At 41.9% G+C, this 22,980-nt stretch overlaps 1 protein-coding gene across 1 annotated transcript in view; it reads left to right on the forward strand.

Annotated features, from left to right (window-relative positions):
- CDYL2 (chromodomain Y like 2) overlaps positions 1-22,980 on the forward strand; it is a 58,829-nt gene that overhangs the window by 13,509 nt on the left and 22,340 nt on the right. Inside the window, exon 2 of the mRNA XM_071567652.1 lies at positions 17,297-17,891. Within this exon, the coding sequence (XP_071423753.1) occupies positions 17,297-17,891 (595 nt within the window). The remainder of the gene's footprint in view (positions 1-17,296; positions 17,892-22,980) is intronic.

The raw sequence follows: 22,980 nt of genomic DNA on the forward strand, positions 1-22,980 counted from the left end.
GTCCTGCAAAGCAGCACTTGCAGGCTGACCTTTGAGCCTTGTACACTGGAGCTCTGAAAAACTGCACCAATTCTGTGCTGCACCAATTTCAGCAGCATCAGCAACTCCAGTGTAAGTAGCTGACCCGCTTTAGCAGCTGTTTTCAGCATCAAGTTGATCAGACATTGTACTGCAAAGGGCTTCCACTGCCACAGGTCACCGTGATCAGACAATCACACAACTCCAGAAGGTCCACACTCATGTAGAAACAAACTGATTTGCTTTATGAAATGAGTTCCCAGAGATGATGAGGAGTTGGCATTTTTGTTAACCAAACTCATCACATGATTAAAGCTGAAATGTTCATGAATGTTAATATTGTTCTTGTAAAGCATGAATGGCAAGGATTTGTTATGTGTGCAGTGTGGACACTGACCTTCAAAGGGAAAGACTCATTTATCTCCCTTTTGGCAAAGCAGGGTGAAGAACTGTTTTGTTGGTGGGGTCTAAGTGTATCACAGCTGTTTTCTGGCTAAATCACAATTTTATTAATGGACCTGTATTTTAAGTTATCTATTCTTGGCCAGTCTGCTTTGGAACAGTCAAACTAAAAAATTGCTTTTATAAAATTATTTCAGTGTGCTTTAACACCAAACTCTGAGAAATATTGTAGATATACCAGGAAAATTAAAAGCCCTAGGGCTAAATTTTTTTATGAGAGTACTTAAAAATCAGAGCTTCAACTAACCAAGTTGACCTTGTCGTTACAGTGCTGGAGAGCTTTGGTTGTGCATAGCTATGAGTACAGCACTGTTTGAATAACATATCAGAGGATATCAGAATCTACCAGTGGGTCAGGCTTTGTGACTTCTACTAAGACAAAATCCACAGCTTTTGATTCAGGGGATTAGGGAAATGTCCAACATGCCATTGGAAAGGTTTTCACGTATCAGGTGTGGATAAGGCATCACTTCATCAGCAGGGACATGTAATTTAGGCAATGTACACAGTCACAGAATCACAGAATATACGGAGTTGGAAGGCACCCCCAAGGATCGTGGAGTCCAACCCCTGCACAGGACCATCCCCAAGAGTCATGCCCTGTGCCCCAGAGTATCATCCAAAAACTCCTGGAGCTCTGATAGCCTTGGGGCTGTGCCCACTGCCCTGGGGAGCCTGGTCAGTGCCAACCACCCTCTGCAAACTTGCTCAGTGTTCCTTCAGTCCTGCATCAGTTACCAAGGCATTGGAGAGCACAGAGCCCCAGGCATTTCAAGATCATTCCTAATCCCAAACTTGTTCAACTCTGGAGACTCCATAAGGATCTCCCTCTGTGCTGTTCCCATCCCTTCCCTTTGTGCTGCTGGTGGCCTGTCCCTGGCTGTTGCTGGCCTTGCCTTTGGGAAGCCACCCAATGGTCCTGCTGCTGCCCTGCCCATCCCTCTGCCTCTGCTGCCTCCACGTGTAGGACAGCCTGGAAAGTGAGCCAGGTTGTCCACAGCTGACTGACAGAAAACTTGGCTTCAAAATTAAACTCAGGGTGTATTTTTGAACTTTCATGTAGGCTACAAAATTGCTACAAGGGCAGGGAAGTGTTGCTTACGCAATTCCCTCAGTATATAAACAATATGCCATATAGACAATCTATAAACCACCAACTCAGAGCATTTAAACTCTTTCCTTACACTTTATTAATGCTTTACGTGCCTGCTCTCAGGACATTCCTAAAGTGTCCTGTTTCAAATTGTTTAATTGGTATTTTTTCATTCATGACATGGGGGTTAAAAAACCAAAACACTGGAAAAATTTTTTTGGAAGGTAAATTTTTAAATTTTTACAGCAACTTTCATAGATAACTTCTTTTTAAGTTTTCCCACTTAGGTACCATGATGATTCTAAATAAATTCAAATAAATGTTTAGCGCTTCAATCTTTTGCAGATGAACAAAGCTATTGTTGCCCTGTTTCCAAAAGGGTCCAGATCTATGTGGATGGGAAGCAGTTTGTAGACAGATGTGTGTAATTATATAGTTGTTTAAAATGATCCAGTATAGCACAGGGAAAACTGCTCTCTTTGGCCATGTGACTGAACATATGGGTGCAGATTTAAGACAATAAGTAATAAAATTTTCCCACAGCAGGAATAAAACTGGGGCACAGAACTGAACACTCTACATCTTCCTTGCAGTTGATTTGTCCATTTTCTTTAGTCAAGTTGTGCCTTTTTGAGAGGAGGTGCACTGTTTTTCTAAACAATAAAACACAGAAGTGACTTGTATTGATCTGGTGAATGCAGTTATTACAGTCCCACACTTCTTAAAATGTTCTCTCTCAAAATTACATGAAATAACAGGAATTACAACTTTAAACACAAGTGATGGACCCCAACAGTTAGGGTGAAGTTTTAGAATATGGCTCCAAATCAGCTACAAAATTTTAGACAGAGTCATCCCATTAGCTCCCAAATCTTACAAAACATAAAGAAACACGAAGGCCATCTGTTCATTTAGCTACAAAGCACTTTGCAGGATTTAAGGTTTGGAAAATGAACTTAATTAAAATATATAAAAAGCACCAGTGGCTGGAAGTTTAGCCATCACAAATTAGAGTTGAGATGCACTTTTCAACATTAAGGTTATAGCATTTTATTTATAGGACTTTGATTCACTGCCAGCAATGCTGTACTTTCCGTGAATCACTTCAAATTAAGATGCAATGATTTTCTAATATTGTGGTTTGAGTGAATCAGAGTTTGGGACCTGGTGCAGAAGTGCTGAATGAAGAACATTCCTATGTAACCCAAGATGGGGGTGTTGGGTATAATTGTCTCTTCTGGCCTTCAGATCTGTGAGCCTGTCAGAAATGTCACAACAGACAAAAAAACAAGTCAGGGCCCTCATACTGAGAAGTGATATTGGTACTTTTCAGTGCCCCAGGATGCAAAACTTATTCTAGACCTGTATTCGTTTTATGCTATGCTTATTTGCTTTTTAATGTTATCCAGACACCATCCCAAAGTTTTGTAACCACAGAATAAACAATCAAAAAAAGGAAAACTTTGGTGACACTGAAACACATTTTGTGCTGTCATATGTCCTTCACTCCAGAGGGCCACTGTTATGTCAATAGGTTTGTGTTTTTCATTTGTAGACTGTGCTGCACACTGGACACCCAAAATGCTGGAAACCTCCAGCTCCAACATGCAGACTCTGTTCCACCATTTTTAGAACATCTGATGAACAGGATATTATCAGCTTTTTATGTTGAATGCTGATTAAAAATCCATAGTTTGATGACAGGCATGGTGACCAACTGTTGGAGAATGAGTTCTAGAGAGTGAATAAACTATAAAGTGCATATCATTCTAATGGAGCAGAAATTTTCAGTGCTTTGTGCTGTTACAAATAACAAGCAATTTCAGATTCTCTTCAGAATTATACATTTTTTCACTGTACACACAGCGTATTTAGATTATCACAGGATGCCCTTCATTGCACAATGCCCACAATTACTTACATAATTAGATTTCGTGTTGCTGACTTAGGAGTCTGTAACTAGACAGGCATTAGAGAAGGAAACAAACCAAAATCCTAAAATACAGACTGTGGGGAAAAGACAGTCTGAAAAATGTCTGCTCTCTACATATCTACCATTCAAACAAACAAACCTGAGGCCAATTTATTTTGTTGAAGATAAATTGCAGTTCTGCTCCTTGCAAGAAACTGAAGGGGCTTATGGATTACCTTGGACAGGACTGTCCATTGTTGATAAGGATGGTGTTATGAAGGGTCTAAACCATGAGAAGGTGCATCACCAAACAACTGAAAGTCGAAAGATTTCAGACATTCTGATTATCATGAATAAAAATTATCTGATGTTCTCTGGACATTGGAGGAATTTACTAAACACCTCAGAGTGCTTGTCTGAGTAAGGAACATTTCCAACAACATGTAGGAGATGCACAAGTGATTCAGACACTCTGTTCTTCCTTAGTGTCACCTTCAGAAGACTCTTCAACAACTTAGAGAGAAACTGGAGGCTGTTCCATTCATTTTTTGCCCAGTGTCATCTCACTGGCATTTGTCTTTATGGTGCAAAACTTCTCCATCCCTTTAGAAGTAATTCACAGGTGCAAACCTGCCTTTTAGAACCTGCACTGACTGTTTGTAATTGTTGTATTAATGGAATCAGCAAGGCAAGAGCTGTAAAGGTCCCGTGGCACGAGGAGCTGCCTCTGCCCTGCCCTGCACGGGGCACGTTCTGCTCACCCATGTGACGTTCAGCAGCCAAGGGCAAAGTCTTCTCCAGAATAAACTGAATTTTTATACAGCAAAGCCAACATCTTTGTCTTTGGGGCACTCTGAGCAATCATTAGCACTTGTCTGACAGACTGGATGTTGTGATTAACATATTCTGACCATTTAACTTTACGAACAGGTCACACTACATATTAAAGGGAAGTGCTCACTGCTCTGAGCTCCACCTGTTCTGCTGCTAAACAATAGCCATGCTCAGTAGTATCCATGTGGTGGGATAGGTTTACATGGTGCTTTGTAACTCTGAAAATAACATTTCAGAGGAGTAATTGGGGAAATCCTCTGACTATCTAAAGACAAACTCTCACTGTGTTTAAATCCTCCTTCCATGACCACATGAACTCTTTATTTCCTTGGAATTAAACTAAAAACTTTAACCATCTTCCAAACATAAAATAGTTTCTTATTATTATTATCTAGGAGAGAGTTTAGTTGTGTTCTAAATACATTAAATCAGTCATTATCCCTCAAGATATGCCAAAAGGATGAGGTTTGTGTTCCTTCATTAGACTGCAACTGACAAGCATAATAAAATACTTTCCCCAATATTTACCAGTACTTCTGCTGAGGTAGTAAGAACACAGCATTCCTTCATCATGGGTGTTACTGTTCATTTCTGCAATACTTTTTCTATGTGTGCCTTTGTACACAACTGCTCTTTGGAGGAAAAGAATGGGTGAAGTGTGTTCAGAAATTCCTTCTGCTATTCCAGAGCCATGTAATTCAGGTGTAGTCTTTTTCCCATATATTCATCTTATAAGTCTCTTACCCTCCCAAGTATGCCAGGAACTTCTTGGTCTGTCAGAACATTATACTGCATAATCTACTCCCAAGTTATGAGACAGAAGCAGCAGTGAATGCCAGTGCTAAAGGCAGATATAAAGCACAAGCTAATCTTGGGATTTTTTTTCCTACTTTTTATTGCTCACTGGACATACAAATTATTTCAATGCACCTTTCCCATTTTCAGCACCAGGTCTGAAATCCCAGAGAGGGTGTTCTCTTTGGATAAGGCCCATAAAAATGACAAGAATGGCTGAGGAGTGAGGAGGAAGAAACACAAACTCAGACTGGGAAGCCCCATCTAAGCATCCCATCCCATAGGGCACTCTTACTATCTAAGCACTAATTAATCTCCAGGATAGATCCAGGAACTACAAGTATATTTTTATTAGCATATTTCCTCTTGTCTTTGTGGTAAATGTATGATAACTTACCCCTCTTATCCCTGTCTTTGATTCCTTCCTATTGGAAGCAGAGCACACACATAGCTGTGACCATGGGCATGTTGTGTGTTCCCAGCCCAGCTTAGCACATTCCTCGTTCTGCTGGTACTGTGAATAGTGGATGTTCATACAAACACTGAAAATACACTGAATGATGACTTCACAATGTGTCTCAGTGTTAAAAATGTCCATTTAATGACTATGGAAATCTTTTTAACCTTGTAAGCAGCTGAGCTTGGTCCTCCAACCCATCTCTCCTTTGTACATCTCAGAGAGTAGATGGGTCTGGCTCTATGACCTGGAGGTGAACAAACTCTGATGGTATCAGGTCAAAGACAGTTAGAAGTTCAGAGCTGCTTGTGGGAAGCTGCTTTCCAGCTGCTTGGTGAGTCTAAACTCAGCTTAATTGAGTCAATTCACACACCCACTTCCAGATTGCATAGAACTTAGTTTTCCAAATGGAACTGCTTTTCCAAGTAGAAAGAAATAATAAATTAATTAATAAAGAATTTAAAAATTATTAGTAAATATTTTAGTCAAAATGTATTTTAGAGTCATATAATATTGTAGGAATAGACTTTTGGGGATCATCTGATTCAACCCCTTGCTTAAGGCAGCACCAACTTAATTAGGTTGCTCAGGTTCTTGTTGAGTGGAGTTCTGAGTATCTCCAGCAGTGGATATTCCACAGCCTCCCTGGATAACTGTCCCAGCATCTGACTCCTGTATGGTTAGTGCTGGGGATGACAGTGAAGACTGTAGAAGATTATTATTGACTCATTAGGATTAGATTAATTAGGTGTGAGATTCATGAGAGTCCTAGGAGTTAAAACTCCTTTTTGTAAGTTTGTAAACCATTTGCAAGTGGGGTCTTGGTATTAAATGTGACTCAGAGGTTTGTTACACTAAAGTGGGAATTTAGGCTTCCATTCATGAAGTATCTGGAAAACAGTTTGGGTTTTGGAGCACCAACATGCACCGGTCCTGCACTAACCCTCAGTTAATAACAGGCAGACAGCTGCAGCCTCCCCAGCTCCAGGCTGGGACTGGCACAGAGCCACAGAGACAACACACACCACCCTAATCCCAGGGAGACAAATGGAGGGAATAAATCTCAGAAACCCTACATTTATAAAAATATAGTGGCCTGTTCTACAGAGGGACATGAAACAAAGCCCTTTGCCACCTCATTGCTGCAAACGCATCCAGAAGCAGCTGAGGTATTACAACAGCCAAGTGAGAAATCTGACTAACAAATACATGGAAAATTTCCTCAGTAATATATTCACTACTTACATATTCAATACTGCTTCGAGCACTGACATTTCCAAATGGTTCCTCAGCTTCATCAGGGTTCCAGTCTCACCCTGGCTCTTGAAAGGTCTGCCTCATCTCTGAGCAGAAAGAGAAGGTACCCACAGCATGGAGATGTGCATGTGCCTCCAGAGCAACCCTTGGAGTGATCTGGCAGGTGTTTGGAGTAGGATGGCAAGATCTGTACCTCTCCACCACAGAAACCCCAGTGTGATTTCTTAGGACTCCCTGAAAGGAGTAATGAATTCCAGTTTAGAGCAACCCCTGCAGCTAAAGTACTGCAACACTTGGCTGAAACCTTATCATCAGGAATAATGATGGTCTGAAGGAACTTGGGACTCATCAACTAACATGTCCTTAGCTTGTGTGAATGACCAGGGCTGACACAGGACTCACTGAGACCAAGGGATGGGGCCATCTGTTGCCAAAGTCAGCTTTCAAGAGGACACAGGGCCTGAGGACAGCACAGGGGAGGCCCGTGGTTGTCTCCTCCACAGCACAGGCTCTGGTGGAGCTCCCTGGGGACTCTGCCACTGCCAGGGGAGTGTCACAGCAGCATGGCCAGGGCCTGCCCCCAGCACAGTGTGGCCAGACTGGTCCCCTGCCCACTCTGGCACTGGCACAGTGTTGGTGCCTTCCACCCACCCTGTGAGCAAACAGGCTCCTGCCAGAGTCCAGCTCACAGCTCCAGAGCACTCTCAGCTTATATCGATGAATTTGCCTCTACTCCTCCCACCTCCACATTTAGGGCACTGTCCCCACTTGTTAAATACAGATTTCCAACCAGCTGCACTCTCAGATGATTTAAGATGCATCTGTCTGGTGAACATTGACAGCCTTTCTAAGTGCCTTTACTACTGCCCGTAAGACAGTTTGTTCCTTCTATGAACCAGTAGGAAGTTGGTTTTACACTGGGCAGAATTCAGATCTCAGACACAAATTAAATCCGCAGTGAAAACCAATGCAATAATTGAGGCCAGAACTTGGCCTACTGACCCTGCTCATCTGAATGCTATTTCTGAGGGGATAATGATGTATTATTCTTCCTTTTTGACAATTACTCCTTCACAGATAATTTTCTAAATTTTTGTGCCATTTTTCTGTGATGTTGCTGTGGTATCCTGGATACTTAGTTGTAAAATTCTGTGCTCCTGTCATGCCATTATAGTTGCCTAAAGCATGTTTCTTTATTCCCTTTTTTCTGCTCTCCCTTTCTTTTTGGCTCTTCCCTGTATTCTGCCACCACATTAACTTCATTTGTGTAACCAATAAAATGAAGAATTCTACTGAATTCTGAAAGAAACCTTTGTGTACCATGAGTTTTCTCCTCTTATTATCCCATACTTTACAAACTGCTACTTCAGCATTTTGCTGAAAGGATCACCCCTCAGCCTTCTATATTGTACAAAGCTATCTATTTTTAGCCCTTTCCTTTTAAAACCTATCCCTGCATGGTATTATTCACAAATTTGACTGTTACTACCTTGGCTATAAGGATGCTCCAGCCTATTCCAGCCTGGACAGAAAGTACGAGGCCACCAATAGAACATGTACAGAGTTCTGTGTTTTCCTGTCCCTGTGGTGGCAGTGACTGGCAGGTTGGCTCCATCCCACCCCAACTCTGCCAACATGCTGACAGTGCTGGAAACAACCCCTGGGTGGCTGGAGACACATCCAGTGCCCACAGCACTGCCTGCAACACCAACCTGGGCCTGGAAAAGCGAGTCCTGTGGGGTCATGGCCCCAGAGAGAACGGAGTTGGATGTACAATGGGCCAGGACCCAGATGTTGTTTGATGCCATCTTATGGCATTGCCAGGGGCAAGGAAAGGGACTCACTTCACAGGAGAAGGGGTTCCTTCCATTTGAGAAAGCGTGGCAGAGCCATCCAGTATTGAGGAACTTTTCCATGGGAATAATTTCTTTTCTTGTATCCTTTTTTTATTAATATTGTTGCTGTTACTGTTCATTTTCTTCTCTCACTGCTGTTTCCAGTAAATTGTTCTTATCTCAAGCCCCAGTCTTTGCCTTTTGTGCCTCCAGTTGGAGTGGGGGGGGGATGGTGGGAGTACCAAACTGGAGAATACCATTCTGAATCCACAACAATCATTTCTAAAATAGTTATCACAGAAACACAGAATGTGCTGAGTTGGAAGGATCATGGAATCCAACTCCTGGGCCCGCACAGGACCCTCCCCAAGAATCACACCATGTGCCTGAGAGTGTCATCCAAAGGCTTGGTGCTGTGACCATATCTCCCTGTGTCCAAGAACTACGAAACACATGCTGCCACTGGAGATTCTTTCCCAAAAATTGCTATTTCACATCCCAGATCTTGGAATAATTATGTCTAACTGTTCATTTGTTTTGTTTTCCAAATGAGAGCCTTCATTTGTACCAAACTGTAATTTCAATGTGGAATTGAAATGTTCCTTGAAAATCTCTACAAAACTATTGCATTATCCTCTCTCAGAGATCACATGGACTGATGAGCACCTCCTTGCAGCCCCTCCCCACACTGTGCCCATCTCTTGTCTCTCCTCCTTGCCCTGCCAACTGTGCAGAACCAGCAATCGCTTTCCTCAGCTGCGAGAGCCGCTCTGAACACCTGAACCCCCAAATCCTCAGAACCTGTGGAAACACTGAATGACAAATTGCTCCCCAAAACCAAGGCATTCACTCCTTTGTGCTCAAGTTCCCCACTTTGCTGTTAAAGGGCTAAGAAAATATTTTTCTACCTTCCCCAGAAGAACATGTGGTTTATTTTATGACAATCGTACCAGTAGCGTTTGATGAGTCACTACAGCAAGTAGTTCAAATATTTATTTATACTGTATTATAGCTAAACCCTTGTATTGTTTTTAATGTGGAATCTTCACTTCTGAATAAGCTTTGGGATGTAAAAGTGTTGAACTGAAGTCCTGGCCTTGAGTTGAATCTCAATGAAGCCCATCTGGTGGAGAAAAGGGCTGGGTGAACTGTGCAGCAGAAAACTAAAATGAGCCAGAACTGAACAAGGTAAAAGAGAACAAACTGTCAATGAACGTAAAAGAAAACAGCATTATTTTTTTTCCTAATGATTTCATGTGCAGGTTTTACGTGAATTAATAGTTGCTTCCTGTATTTCTGGACTTTCTTTAGTGTTGAAGAGCACCTTTAGTGATAGTCGTATTTTTATTTTTCAACTATTGCTTACACGTCTCTACATCTGTTTGGAAACATGATATTTTTAACAAGTTCTGGGCAGTATTACTGAGAGAACTGTAATCTGTTCACATAAACATTGGTTTGCTTAGAAGTCTCTTCAAGTCCTGCTCCTGTTCCTATTAACTGCTTTTAAAATAAAAACAAAGAACTTCATGGTTTAAATCACAGGGATTCCTACTTTGATTTTACTTCCATCTAAGTGAAAAGGGAATAACTCTGCTGACTTGTAGTACTGTAAAGGAAGCACAGGCAGAATCAGAACCTTACTGGGCTGTGCTGAACTCTTTGCTGATAAACACATTTTCCACACACATTCTCTTGGATGGTATAAAACTGGAGAATCCCACTGAATTTGGCAGAGAAACTTGAGGAAGAAGTCCCCAGTATTAGAAAGCTGAGAGTCATATTTGTGTCCAAAACAGCCAGTTCTTTGTAGAGCTTAGCAAAATATTTTGCCTCCTTGAATTTAGATTTCTCACTCGTCTTTTAGTCATCTGAGATGGTCACAGAAATGGGCTGTGCAGGAGCAGTGCTGCCCAAAGCAAACCCCCTCAGTTCCCTCAGAGCAGCAGCACACACAGACACACACAGCTCTTACCACAGAAATGGGAACAGCATTTGTTTGGCACCTTCTTGGTCTACAAACCAGGGAAGTTTCTGTTGTTTCTGAATTTAAAGCATGCACTATAATGTACAAACCAAATGTAGCAGTACAGTAAAAACTACCAGCTGTACTTTAGTACTGAAATCAAGGCAGGTATTTACCATCAACCTCAGATGTTGCAACAGAATTCAAACAGATCACTGTGAAAGGGACTGTGCCAGTGAGTTCAAGAGGGTGTGTTCAGGGCTGACCCCTTGTGAGCACAAAGACACCCAGAGTTTGGGGTGCCCTGCTGCTTGCTTTCCTCTCCTTGAGAGCTGTGAACACGGAAATGCAATAATGAATGATTTATTGTACAAAAGAAAACAGGGATTTCATAAATCAAATGTGCCATTGTGCTTTAATATAAACACAACCCCCCCGTGTTCTTTGGATTTCTGTGAGTGTTTTATGTGTTAATGTTTTTAAATTAAAGGGATTTAAACCTTTCACAGAGGAACAGACCCAAAGAGGTCTCCCCCACATTGCACAACAGTTTTGTGATGACAAAGGTTCACTCCTGGATTGCAAAGGGAAAAGTTCTGCTCTTCCTCCATATGAAGAACAGTCTCAGGATTACCTTATCCTGGTGCTAAAGAGAATTTTTTATTTTTGGTGCACTTCTCTTGCACCTTTGAAAACCATCTTTCTTTCCAAATGAAGACCTAAAATATTTTTTATGAAATGATTGCAGTTAAGAATGACCAGCTCTTTGCTGTTCAACCTGTGAGCAACAAGCCTGGACAGAAATATATTCTGTATTATGAACAAGTGCAATAGGAAAGGGTTTGTATGATGTAATTGCCTACAGTGACAGGGACTACACAAGATGTCCAAAAAGTCCATTCCCAATCCCTCTGTCATGGGTCAGTTTTCCCTTTCCAAGAGACAGTATCAATCTGTACAAAAACATCCTTCCCTCAATGCAAGATTCTTGTGTATCTTCCTTTTTGCCCCAAACCCCACAATGGTTGTGGCACTCTCACCACAGGTATTGCCTATACACATACACTCAAATATCCCAATAGAGGAAAGTGATGAAGATTACATCCTTAAATTTAGAGCTGGACAAGGAAATGGCTTTAACAGACTGGGAGATTTGACTGCTCTAAGTTATGACCAGGAAAAAGCTTCTGGAAACAAACTGAGATGAGACAGTCGTGGAAATGGGTTCTGTGAGAAGAGTCAGCAACAGGGGCAAAAGGGGAAGTGTAGAACTGGAGATACAGCACTGGGGCAGTTTTGAAGAGTAGGAGAAGAACAACTGAGAGACCAGAGCAGAATTTCAGTTTCTCTGAGACTGAATTTCGGGGAAAGGTGGGACTTCCAGGAAAACACGCGCCCGGTCACTGGAGATAGGAGGGTGCACAGAAGCTGTGGTTGGTTGGCTGTTTCTCTCCAGGCTCTCAGCCAGGGCTCCATCTGATCTGCACCAGTCCTGGAGGAAGGTCCCTCTGCCAGGACACCCTTTGCACACAGGAAACCGTGTTGCCCACTGAGCAGGCTCATCCTTAGATGGTGTTAAATGCCTGGATGGCAGGGAAGGGAACTCAAAGAGTGCACTTACACTGGGGCCAGAAAAGGTAGGACTGGGAGAACACCACTTTTAGCAGTAATTTCTAATGGCTGCATCGCTGCTGTAAAATACAACTGATGGCAGTTCATTCCTGGTTTTCCATCTAAACCTGGGCCATGGAATCTCCCAGCAGGAGGCCTCTGCAGCGTTCTGGTATCTCAGGAGAGGAAGATCAAAGGGGCAAGTTTGCACACAGGGAGCAGCAGGAATTTTACAGCATTTGTTTGTTCTGGTTGAAGTCATGGTACGTCTGTGTTGGAGGACACATCCACCTAACACAGTCACAGTCAGGTTTAATACCAGGCTGATGGGCTTTTCCCAGGGAAAATGCAGGAGGTTCAGGATTTCCCTAAGTTTAACACCTCTTCTGATTCTAAGAAAATTACAAACCAGAAAATTACAAACCCATATGCTTAAAAAGAGAAAAAAAGTATCTGTATAAACAGCAGTGTCTTCTTGACATTCCGAGGGTGATCCCTGGTCTTCCTGGGAAGATGTCCTGTGGTGTTTTCCCTGTGAGTAATTCAGATGAGCAATGTCTTCCCTTTCATTCTTGTGACTATCTGGCCCTTTCACTTTCATTTTGACCTTCCAGGTAACTACACAAATTTACTGCTGGGGGAGTTCCAAAGTTGACACATAGATTGGTCCTACTCTGTGGGTCAGATTCTGAAAGAGACCCAGCATCCATTCCAATGTTATTTTTCCAACATGAATTCTGGCTGCTTCAGAGGATACTATTTTTTGTACATCTGGAACAAATGCTCCAATTGCCAGATTTTGTGAAATTGAATACAAATACAAGAGAAACAGAAATAAGTTACAAACACAAGTGAAGGTAACAAAGAGGGAAGTTAGGGCGATACTGAATTTTTAAAAGACAAACATGTTGAATCAGATGGCCTTTATCTCTCTCAGAAATCTTACTGCCTTTCTTTCCTTGGCACTTTCTTCAAATACCCTTCCAACACCCTGAGGCACAACATTGGACAAAGACCTCCAATGAAAAAATACATAAAACAGTACAAGTCCTGTAATCACAGTAATGAAAAGCAGTTTTCCTGGTGTCTGTTGGGCTGTCGCTGCTGCTCTGAGCAGTTCTCTGACAGAGACCATCTGAACGTCACCGGCTGCAGCTGAAATGCTCACATGGACATGCATGGCAGGAAGAGGAGATGGCATGTACTTATTTTGGAAATCACTAAGTAGATACACAATCTTCCAAGCCTTTCTGGAAGTTTACTGATCTCCTGGAAAGTGTTTTCTGGGAATGCAAGGATTTTTATCTATGCACTTCAGAGCTGTGAACTGTGAGACGAGGATACTTTGCTGCAACTTCACAGCTACATCTGTAGAAATAATTCTATAGGAATTACCCTTTTTTAACTTAGCCTGGATTTAATGTTTTTGATAAGCAAACAATAACACTGTGCTGTTAAAGGATTTTGATCCTGAATCTTTTGTGAATATTGTATGTTGTACTCTCCATATATAAACACAACACTTAAGTTTAACAAGTTCTAATATTTTTACTGTAATTACTTAGTGGTTTGTTTGGGTTTTTTATTTCACATGACATTTAGAATACAGATATATTTTTAAAGCCTTTTTATTTATGACTTTCATCCTGGTTTGTGTATAGAGCCAGGTTTAAGGCTACTTGGAAGCTAAAAAGTGTGTTGCAAATGCATTTGCACAAATGCCGAGGTCTTTCTATTTGTTCTCTTTAAAGTATTTATGTGGTAACATATCAGCACCTCAGTTTATGCAGAATTAGCCTGGAGGGACAGGGAGGGACAGAATCTAGGGAAGGGATGGTACATGTCAGTTCTAGCACTCTCTTAACTGTGATACCTCTGCAAAGTTTGTTTGCAATCACTTCAGTTTATTAAATTTAAGTGCTTGGTTTTCCAAAGCAAATATAGTGAATTGAGGGATTTGGCAACTGTAACTACCAAGGTCACTTTTGGGAAGATGTTATTTGATTTTGATTAAAGACAGAACTGAGGGGAGAAATGGAAAATCAGACACTGAAGCTGAGATATTTTTTGCATATTCTCAGAATTGTGCATTGCTCATACTAGGGGAGGAATTAGAGTATTATTTCTACTAATCAGTAGCTGTCAGAGAATTATTTCTCATTAAGAAAACTCATATGATTTGTGCAACATTAAGTAATGCATAAGTAAGATAATTACTTTATATACTACCTGTTAAAACAGATATACATCACTGAAAAACAAAGTAGTGATGTCTGTCATTACTGTGGACTGTGGGCAGAAGGAAAATGGGACAGACAGGACCAGGTGTGGGGAAATTCCTGGTATTTGGGCCTCCACTGAAGCACCTCATGGTGGGGATAAATATTACTGAGGGACTTAAAGCCCCAAGAAAGACCAGGGACCATGTTGAGAGGTCAAGTATGTTCAGTGCTACCCTGAGATGCATTCAGTGATGAACAATGAGGCAGTAATGAGGATGAGAAAATATCTACTCTGACTTTTTATGCATTATTAGTCAAGCCAGTGGGCATTATGGTTGAACTAAAAAAATCAAGGAAAACAAACTAAATTTGGATCAACCCACATTTTTTTCATTTTCTCCCCAGCAAAACAATAAACTGAAAAGAGTGTTGACCAGAAACAAAACATTTTGTCTTCAGTTTGTTTTATCCCTCTTTATTTTAGTCAGTTGAATTTGAAGGGGAACATTGATAGTTTTGTTCTGAAAATGCCATAATGAAATGCTTAGTCTTTCCCAAATATATTTGCTTTCTGAATGTTTTTGGAAACCATTTATTAAATTTGACCCAATAAATACTTTTATTCTCAATTTGACCCAATAAATACTTTTATTCTCCCTTCATGATGTGTTGAACTGGTTAATCACATTCTCCATTGCCAGTATTTTGTTTCCCAGGAACAAAGACCACTCATATTTTCTTCTTTTATCCTCTTAATTAAAATGCAGGATGCCTCATCACCAAAATACTTGAGTGTTTTCCATTTTAAAAAATGCCCTCCACAAAACTTCTTCCCTTTAATTTTCCTCCTTGCAGTAGAGCAACAATGTGAAAATGATAAAACTGTGTAGTTAAAGATATGGAATACAGTGCATAAAGTGATACAGTGCAAAAAGTGAGGGTGAAGGGATGGCATTTGTGTGTAATCCTGCAAAAGGTGAGGTGTTTGTCTGTCCTTCCTGAGGTTCTTCCCTCAGTGAGCAGGTGAGGGTTGCAGCTGGTGGCATCCCCAAAAACAAAGACAAGTGACTGAGGTAGCACCAACCTGACACCCAGTTTGTGTTCCAGCTCCCAACTCCTGCATTAAAAAGGGAGGGAATGTCGTGTTGTCCAGTGGCACAGGCAGGACGGCACTAACACACTCACAGCTCTGCTCTATGAGTGGGGCAGCAATCTGACTTCTCCCCCAGGACCACATACCTGTGTTTTGCTCCTTGGCACAGTGAGCTGCAGTAATTAAAGTAACAAATCCACGGGCAGCCACGCAGAGTTCCACAGTTCAATGTAGAGTTTTTCTGGCCAGTCCCAGATAGGATGAGAAGTATTTTAAAGGATAACTTGGACAGCTGCTCTCTGTAAAGTCAACAAGACCATAATAAGTCTGCTATTAGTTTGACAATTGAAAGCCACACATCCCACATGAGGACAAAAAGAAAAAAAAAGCCAGTTCATTTATTTTGTGAAGCCGTTTTCCTCTTTTGAGACAAATGATCTCAAACTTGCCCAGGTTGAGCTTCAGTTAATTGTTTTGCCACCCTGAGCAGTCCTGAAGGGGACTCTGCTAAATTCAGAGTGAAGAGGATGCCTTGCTTTGCTGCTGAGCTGGTTCCATGCAGGTCTGTGAGAACCAGAGCCCAGACCCGAGTGTTGGGCTGGGGCAGGGAGTGCCCTGAGGTGAGGTGGGAGGGCTGCCCAGTGCCCACACACACACAGGGGTCTCAGCACAGTCCCCAAGGCATGAACTGAGATACAAGTGTAATGTTTAGTTGCTAATTACATTTAGCCTCCTTTGGGGAACCACCAAGATTTCTATGAATGTGCAGTTCCAGGCAGTGAACAGACAGAATTAATCCATTGGTTTGCTCTAACAGGGGACCTAGAAAGAACAATTTCTTACACTGCTGTGATTGCCCTTCTCCAAGGTTAAATTCTCCATACAGATTCTGTTGTTCTTCACATGAGATGATTTTTCTTTGAAGAGCAGTGAAAGCTGTTACTTGATCTATCCACTTATTTATTTTCCTAAATTAACAATACTGGTTTTGTTTAATGACTTTTTTCATTAGTGACATCTTCATCCTTCATAACAACATATTAAAACACCTAAAAATTAAAAGAATGAAAAAAATAAAACTTAGGAGAGCCTTTGAAGGCTTTTATATCATAACTGATTTCTCCAGCATAGGCTGATAAAAGTCATTGCTTCTATGTAAGAATCCTGTCTTTATGCCTTTTGCTTCTTTGGGTTCTTTTATTGATGCATTCACAAATTTTGTGTATTTACTCAAATCTTGCATTCTTAAAAATACAGATTTTTGTAGATTGGAAGATGTACAGTGCTGCAAATAAGATCTTTGCTGTAAAATACTGCAATTTTTTATGATGAGTTCTCTGTTCAAGGTGGTTTCAAGACACAAAGAAGACTAGGGAAGTTTACAGGGACATAATGCACGTGTGGATGCAGGAGAATGATCAGTAACAATATAGCAAAGGAGGCTTTATTTAGCCCTTTCAAACAAGAAGTAGCTGAGGAATGTAACATTAATTGTCTCATTTTACAACCAGATTTTCAAAGAAATTGTGCCTTCATTAACGATCTCGGACTCTCTTGTTTCCTTACACTGGGGCTGTTGAAGGGCCGTTCAGGTTTGAGCAGGTGTTTATGTCTCTCAGTGTTTTTAGAAGGGGCAGTGGCCTCGCTGTCAAAAGAGCACTGGGGATCTTCATTCCTCTCCTGAACTGCCAGGTCTGCTCATGGGAATTCTTTTTAATATATTTTTTGTTTTTTCCTTTAGGTAGAGAGGATTGTAGACAAAAGGAAGAACAAGAAGGGCAAATGGGAATATCTTATCAGGTGGAAAGGTTATGGAAGCAATGAAGACACCTGGGAACCTGAACATCACCTACTGCATTGTGAGGAATTTATTGATGAGTTCAATAGACTCCATGTTACCAGGGAAAAGAGACCCAGGCACGGCAAACAGGCCAACACGGCAAAGCTGCTGCGGGAGAGCCGGGGCTCATCTGTGGAGAAAATATCCCACAGACCCTCTGAGGCTGGGAAGTCTAAAGGAGCAACACACAAAAGGAAGAGAATTAATCCATCTCATCAAAAACAGAAACGAGGCTACGCAGCAAAGCCGGGACCTGCCAATGACAGGGCTGCTAAAACTGTGACTTACCGAACTACTCCCAGCGGTTTGCAGATCATGCCACTGAAAAAGCCACAGAATGGTCTGCAGAATGGAGATGGCACTCATGAGAAAGACTCCAGACATTTTGGGAATGGCTCCCAGCAGCAAAGCATGGATTTAACTGATCACGAAGGAGAGCAGAATTTGCCCGGCGTGTTGGAAGTCAGCAACGATCCACCTGTTGTGAACGGCATCGGTACGTGCTGGAAACACCCGGCTTGGGGACAGGGGGTGGCAATGCAGCACCTGCAGGGAGAGCCACTCAGGGAAAAACTGCTGTCACACCAGTGGCATGGGCAGAGCCACACAAACAAGTTCCATGCTCTTTCCCTATAGATTACACACTTGGTTTTATCAGTTGGTTCTCCCTTTGCTTTTCCCACGGAGTGACACGAAGCAGTGTGGGCTCTGCTACTGCCTTTGCAGGGTAAATAAATCCCTGAGGGAGCAGCAACAAAAACTGAGGGATGTGAGGGGCTGCAGCTTTGGGTTTGAGTATCACCAAGCACCAAATTGCTTCCTAGTTAGGTGGGCTCAAAGCCAGTGGGCTAGAAAGATCAGAATTGTTTTAGAAACAGAATTAATCCCACTCTTGCTGAAGTATCCTGGTAAGTGTGGCTAAGACTCAGGGTCTCAGTATTAATGCTTGTCATACTCAGGAGTACTCAGAGCAGCCAGTCCTTGTCTCTGACTGTGACTGGACACACCAGGAGTCTCCAGACAGACTTTACAGGAAGGAACAAACAGCCTTGAAGTGAATCTGAAGAAATAGGAGAGATTTCTTTCTAATCCTCGTAGTTACTGACTGGCTTAGTTCTCAAGGAATAAGGTTTATGTTCTCTATAAATACTACTCAGCTTAATGCAAATGAAGTAGTTTCTCATTATCTATATGTGTCCAATCTTTTTGGTTTGTTTATTTTTAATCCTACCAAATTTAAAGCCTAAATGTGGTTTTATTTGGCAGCAGTTTCCTGGAGTTAACAATGAGATGCACATTTTATGTGATCAGATTTTGGCTTTTGGGGTCTTGCTGGGGTGTTTTCAAACTTTACTTTCATCAAATAACCTCTCGTCCTTCTATGAAGGAATGAAGTGGAGGACATTCTGTCACTCAGGAGGCAGCCCCAGCATTTTCAGCCTTTCTACCACCTGGAAGTCTTTCCAGATTCCTGGTAGTTTTGAGTATCCTCTTGTGCCTTGGGTGTGTGGGGTTCTTTTTAATACCTTTTAAAAACAGCAGGAGCTGTTCCAAATGATTTCCTACTGCTTACTGATACAGTGATGATAGAACCTTGGGAGAAATATTTTTTCTGCTGTTACACACTGAAAGGTATTCATTGAGTGATCCACAGTTGCTCTTTTTTTTTCCTTGTTTGTTACAGTTAATTTAGAACACAGCTATATGTATGATCCCTTTCATTATGCATTTAATCTGCTTTACTGTTGCCAATTCACCTTTTTCTTATGACTCAGTGAAGCTCTTCAAAATCTTTCCTAGTTTTCACTCTGCTTATTTTGTATTGCCTTCAAATTTTCCTCTCGTACTTCTCTTCCCAGTTCATTAATCCATACATTAAACAAACTAATCCTTCTGCGGGTCCTTGGGACAGCCAACTACTAATCACTTGACATGATGAAAAGTAACCATTTGTTCCAATTATTTATTTTTATTAGCCACTTTCTATAGCCCATGATAGCACTCATTTCCTTAACAGCTTCTTGTGAATTGCCCTGCCAAAAACTTTTCAGAAGTCAACATAAATTATATCTGCCCGTTTTCCATTTTCCACCCTACTGGCAACCTGGCAAATGCTCCTTGATTTGGGAAGTAGAACTGACCTTGCCTTGTCTTGCTGGCTCTATCCAGTAGCTACTGGAATCTTTCAATCCAGGCATCAAATACACTATTAAAAGACTCACAAACCAGCAAAACCAGCTTTAAATGCATAAATACCCTTGAGATGTCAATGAAATTTAAAGCTGAAGCACTTAAAAGCATATCTTGGCTTTTGCATTTTGAGGAGTTTGGGCTCATGTTAGACTGCTTAACATGTTACCTGCTTCTCTAAGGTGACTTGCATTTCTAATTAGAGATGTATATACAGCTGGTTTTCTTTGTTTTCTTACTGTTTCTAATGAAGTTTTTAAAATAATTTTTACATTATTAAGGGAGAAGTTCTGATACAAAACATATATTTAAAATGCATTAATTCCTATATTTTTGGAATATTTTTTTAAATGAAGGGATCACAAATAATTGTAAGGTCAAACAAGCCTTTCCTTTGTCCCCACAAGACTAAGGAATGGCCTCCACTACCCCTGATGGAATAATCCCTGTCAGGGAGCTCTATTTCAGTAGAAAGCTGCTTTGCCTGAGCACCAGGTGCTCTACCGTGTGCAGAGGGCTCCTGATGTCTGCAGCTCCTTTCAAACACTTCTCCAGGAGGGTTTTTTCATTCCCCAAATCCAGAACTTGGGCTCTGTACTCTGCTCCCCTTGCATTCTGCAGGCAAATGTAAGAGATCTTGGAATCTCTGCCTGGTTCTCCTGTGCAAAGCCACTGCCAAGGTCAGGAGTGCTGTGTGTGACACCAGCACATGCAGAGGGGGCAAACTGCACAGGAGAGAGGGCACTGCCAATGTGAGGGCACACAGAAACTGGGGGAGAAGAGTCAAAATCAAATTAACAGCTCTTTTCCTAATATTGCCCTACAAGCTTGAGAGAAGCCACATTTTCTAACACAGGGGATTTTATCATTTGAAATGTTAAGTGGAAGAAACTTGCTCTGCTCTGCACCAAGTGCAGCAGTTTCTTTAAGTCCCCCACAGTCCCAGAGAAGGTGCCACAGGGATTCTGCCCTGTGTCCCACCATTACCAAAGGTCCTCTTTCTCTGGGATTGATCACACTAAGCCTGGGCTGGAAGGTCACACACTAAAAATGAAGAAAGTTTCAGAGAAAAATGCCAGTTTGTTGAATAACATAAATTTTCTCCCAAACATCTTGGGTTTCAAAACTTTCTCCAAATCTGAGCCAAGGTCCCAAGGCTGTGTCCCCTGGGAGCAGGAGCAGTGTGGCAGCCTGCTTGGCAGCACTCCCACGTTTAGCTTGCAGGCAGCCAGCTCTGCCAGAGGTTCCAGGCAGTGTGCCACAGAGTGTGGCAGCTGAAAGCCTGGCATGCTCCCTCAGCACTCACAGGGCTCCCAGGCACGAGGTGAGGAACAAAGAGGGAGCCTGCAGGACCTGCTGTGGCTCCCAGGCAGCCCCATCCAAATCCCAGGGCACAGACATTTGTGTCAGCTCTGAGATTGCCTCTATGGGACCCAAATGAATGTCAGGCTCAGTTCACAGAGAACTGTAACAGCACACAGAAAGTGCATAGGGAAATTTTATGTTCTTTTGAGATGAACTCCAGATTTGAAAAACTTGGGAATTCCCCATGATTTGAAAACCCAGCTGTTGGCCCAGCTCTGTTATGGTTGAAGGACTCCAAAGCCCACCAACTTGAACCAGTATTCTTTCATAACAATAATAATGTTTAACCAGCAGTATATTGAACCAAACCATATAGATAGTAATTTCTAAACTAGAAGTAATCAAATAACAGCTATTTTGTTCATCTGTCCCTGCCAGTTCTGTTGAAACAAGTAACAGCTGTTTGAAAACTATCTTCTGGTGACTCTTTGAAGGAGGTTCCACCAGTCTGTTGGTTCTGTCTATAAATCTCCTTGGCTACAAGTGTTTCCTCTTCAGCCTATAGACAGAATTCCCCACGGGCAGCTCCTTACACTGGAAGGGTGACTGTATCCCTACAGAGGGTGCACAGTAGGATTGATGCACCCCACTGGGGGTCTGGAACCTTCCTGAGGTTGGGATAGATCCTTCTCACCAAAACCTGTTCTCTGCCTGCTACACATCCTGCCACAAGGAGAGCAAAGTCATCTTTACTGACAGTTATTTAATGGTCTACAAATTGGAAAATGCTGAAGCATCCACTGATGCTCCCAGGAGTGAACAATACTGTTCTTTCTGATGATATTTGTTGTCTTCTGTTATCACATTTCTGTTTCTCTCCAGATATTGTAATTGAGAGTGATTGTTTTGTCAAGTTTCTTGACAGTATCAAAAAACATCCCCTTTTAATTTTCTCTTTTCTTTTTCTGCACCACTCTATTTCTGTACCATCTGCTGAAGTATTTTTGCCTGTCATGTATCACTAACCACTGTTTTTCTCCATTACAAAAAATCTTTGTCGTCTGATGGTGCCCTTAATTTAAATACTCTGTGACTTAGTCACTGCTTCCTCTTGTCTTTTTAACTTCTTCTGTTTTATTTATTCTGAAAGAATACTGGCAGTAAAAAACAGCCTCTCTCAGTTTGGATGAAAACTCATTGCTTTTAGGTATCTTACAGATGCTCCCTGAGCTGGAGAAATCTGAAATTATTAGTAAATTATCAACAGAACACATCTTTTAGGTATGTACAGTATGAACCATTACCCACAAGAAAGACAGAAAAGAGACAGAGAGAAGCTCTTGGGAAGCCTGAGGAATGCCAGGCTGCTTTACCAGGGAGAGTGAGGGACATGGTTTATCTCACCTACAAAAATTAAAGCCCCACCCCATCACCCTTTTCCATTCAGCACAAAAGTGTTCTGCTACCAAAAGCAACAGCCCAGCTCTCCTTCCCATGGCATCCTGATCATTATTCCCATCCCTCTGCACCAGTTTTAGTACTCAGGCTACAAGGTGAACCTGATCTGTCTGAAAATTACCCACAGTTTTGCAGGGTGAGTTTTCAGCCAGAGCAGATCCCCAGGCCAGTTCAGGGGGTGGCTGTTCTGGGGGGCAGTGGCAGAGGCTGCACCTGAAACTGCCTGGGATGGAACACTCAGAAAAGATGTATCTGAAAATAAAAGCACCTTCAGGTGTCCTCTGCTAGCAAGCAGAAGCAGTGGAAGGGGCTGTGGAGTTCCAAGTCCCCTGAAGGACTGAGAATCATTAGAATATTTTCTCTCTTTTCTCTCCCACTCTTTGTAGAGTTTTTAGAGTACAAATTTTGAATGTGTTTACTGCAATGCCTGGTCCAATGGAGCCCCAGTGTCAGAGCCTTTGGCAGTGGTGGAGCACTGGGGAAGATGCAGGGACAGGCAACTAAAAGAAGAGGATTACAGGAATAAAAGAGGCTTCAGTCAGGAGAGGGGGTGGCTGAGGGGGAGCGTGATCAAAGTTTACAGAACCAACAAGGCCTAAAGATACAATAAATGCAGAACTGTTGCTCATGAA

The sequence above is a fragment of the Pithys albifrons genome, chromosome 12, assembly GCF_047495875.1.
Source record: "Pithys albifrons albifrons isolate INPA30051 chromosome 12, PitAlb_v1, whole genome shotgun sequence".
NCBI lineage: Eukaryota > Metazoa > Chordata > Aves > Passeriformes > Thamnophilidae > Pithys > Pithys albifrons.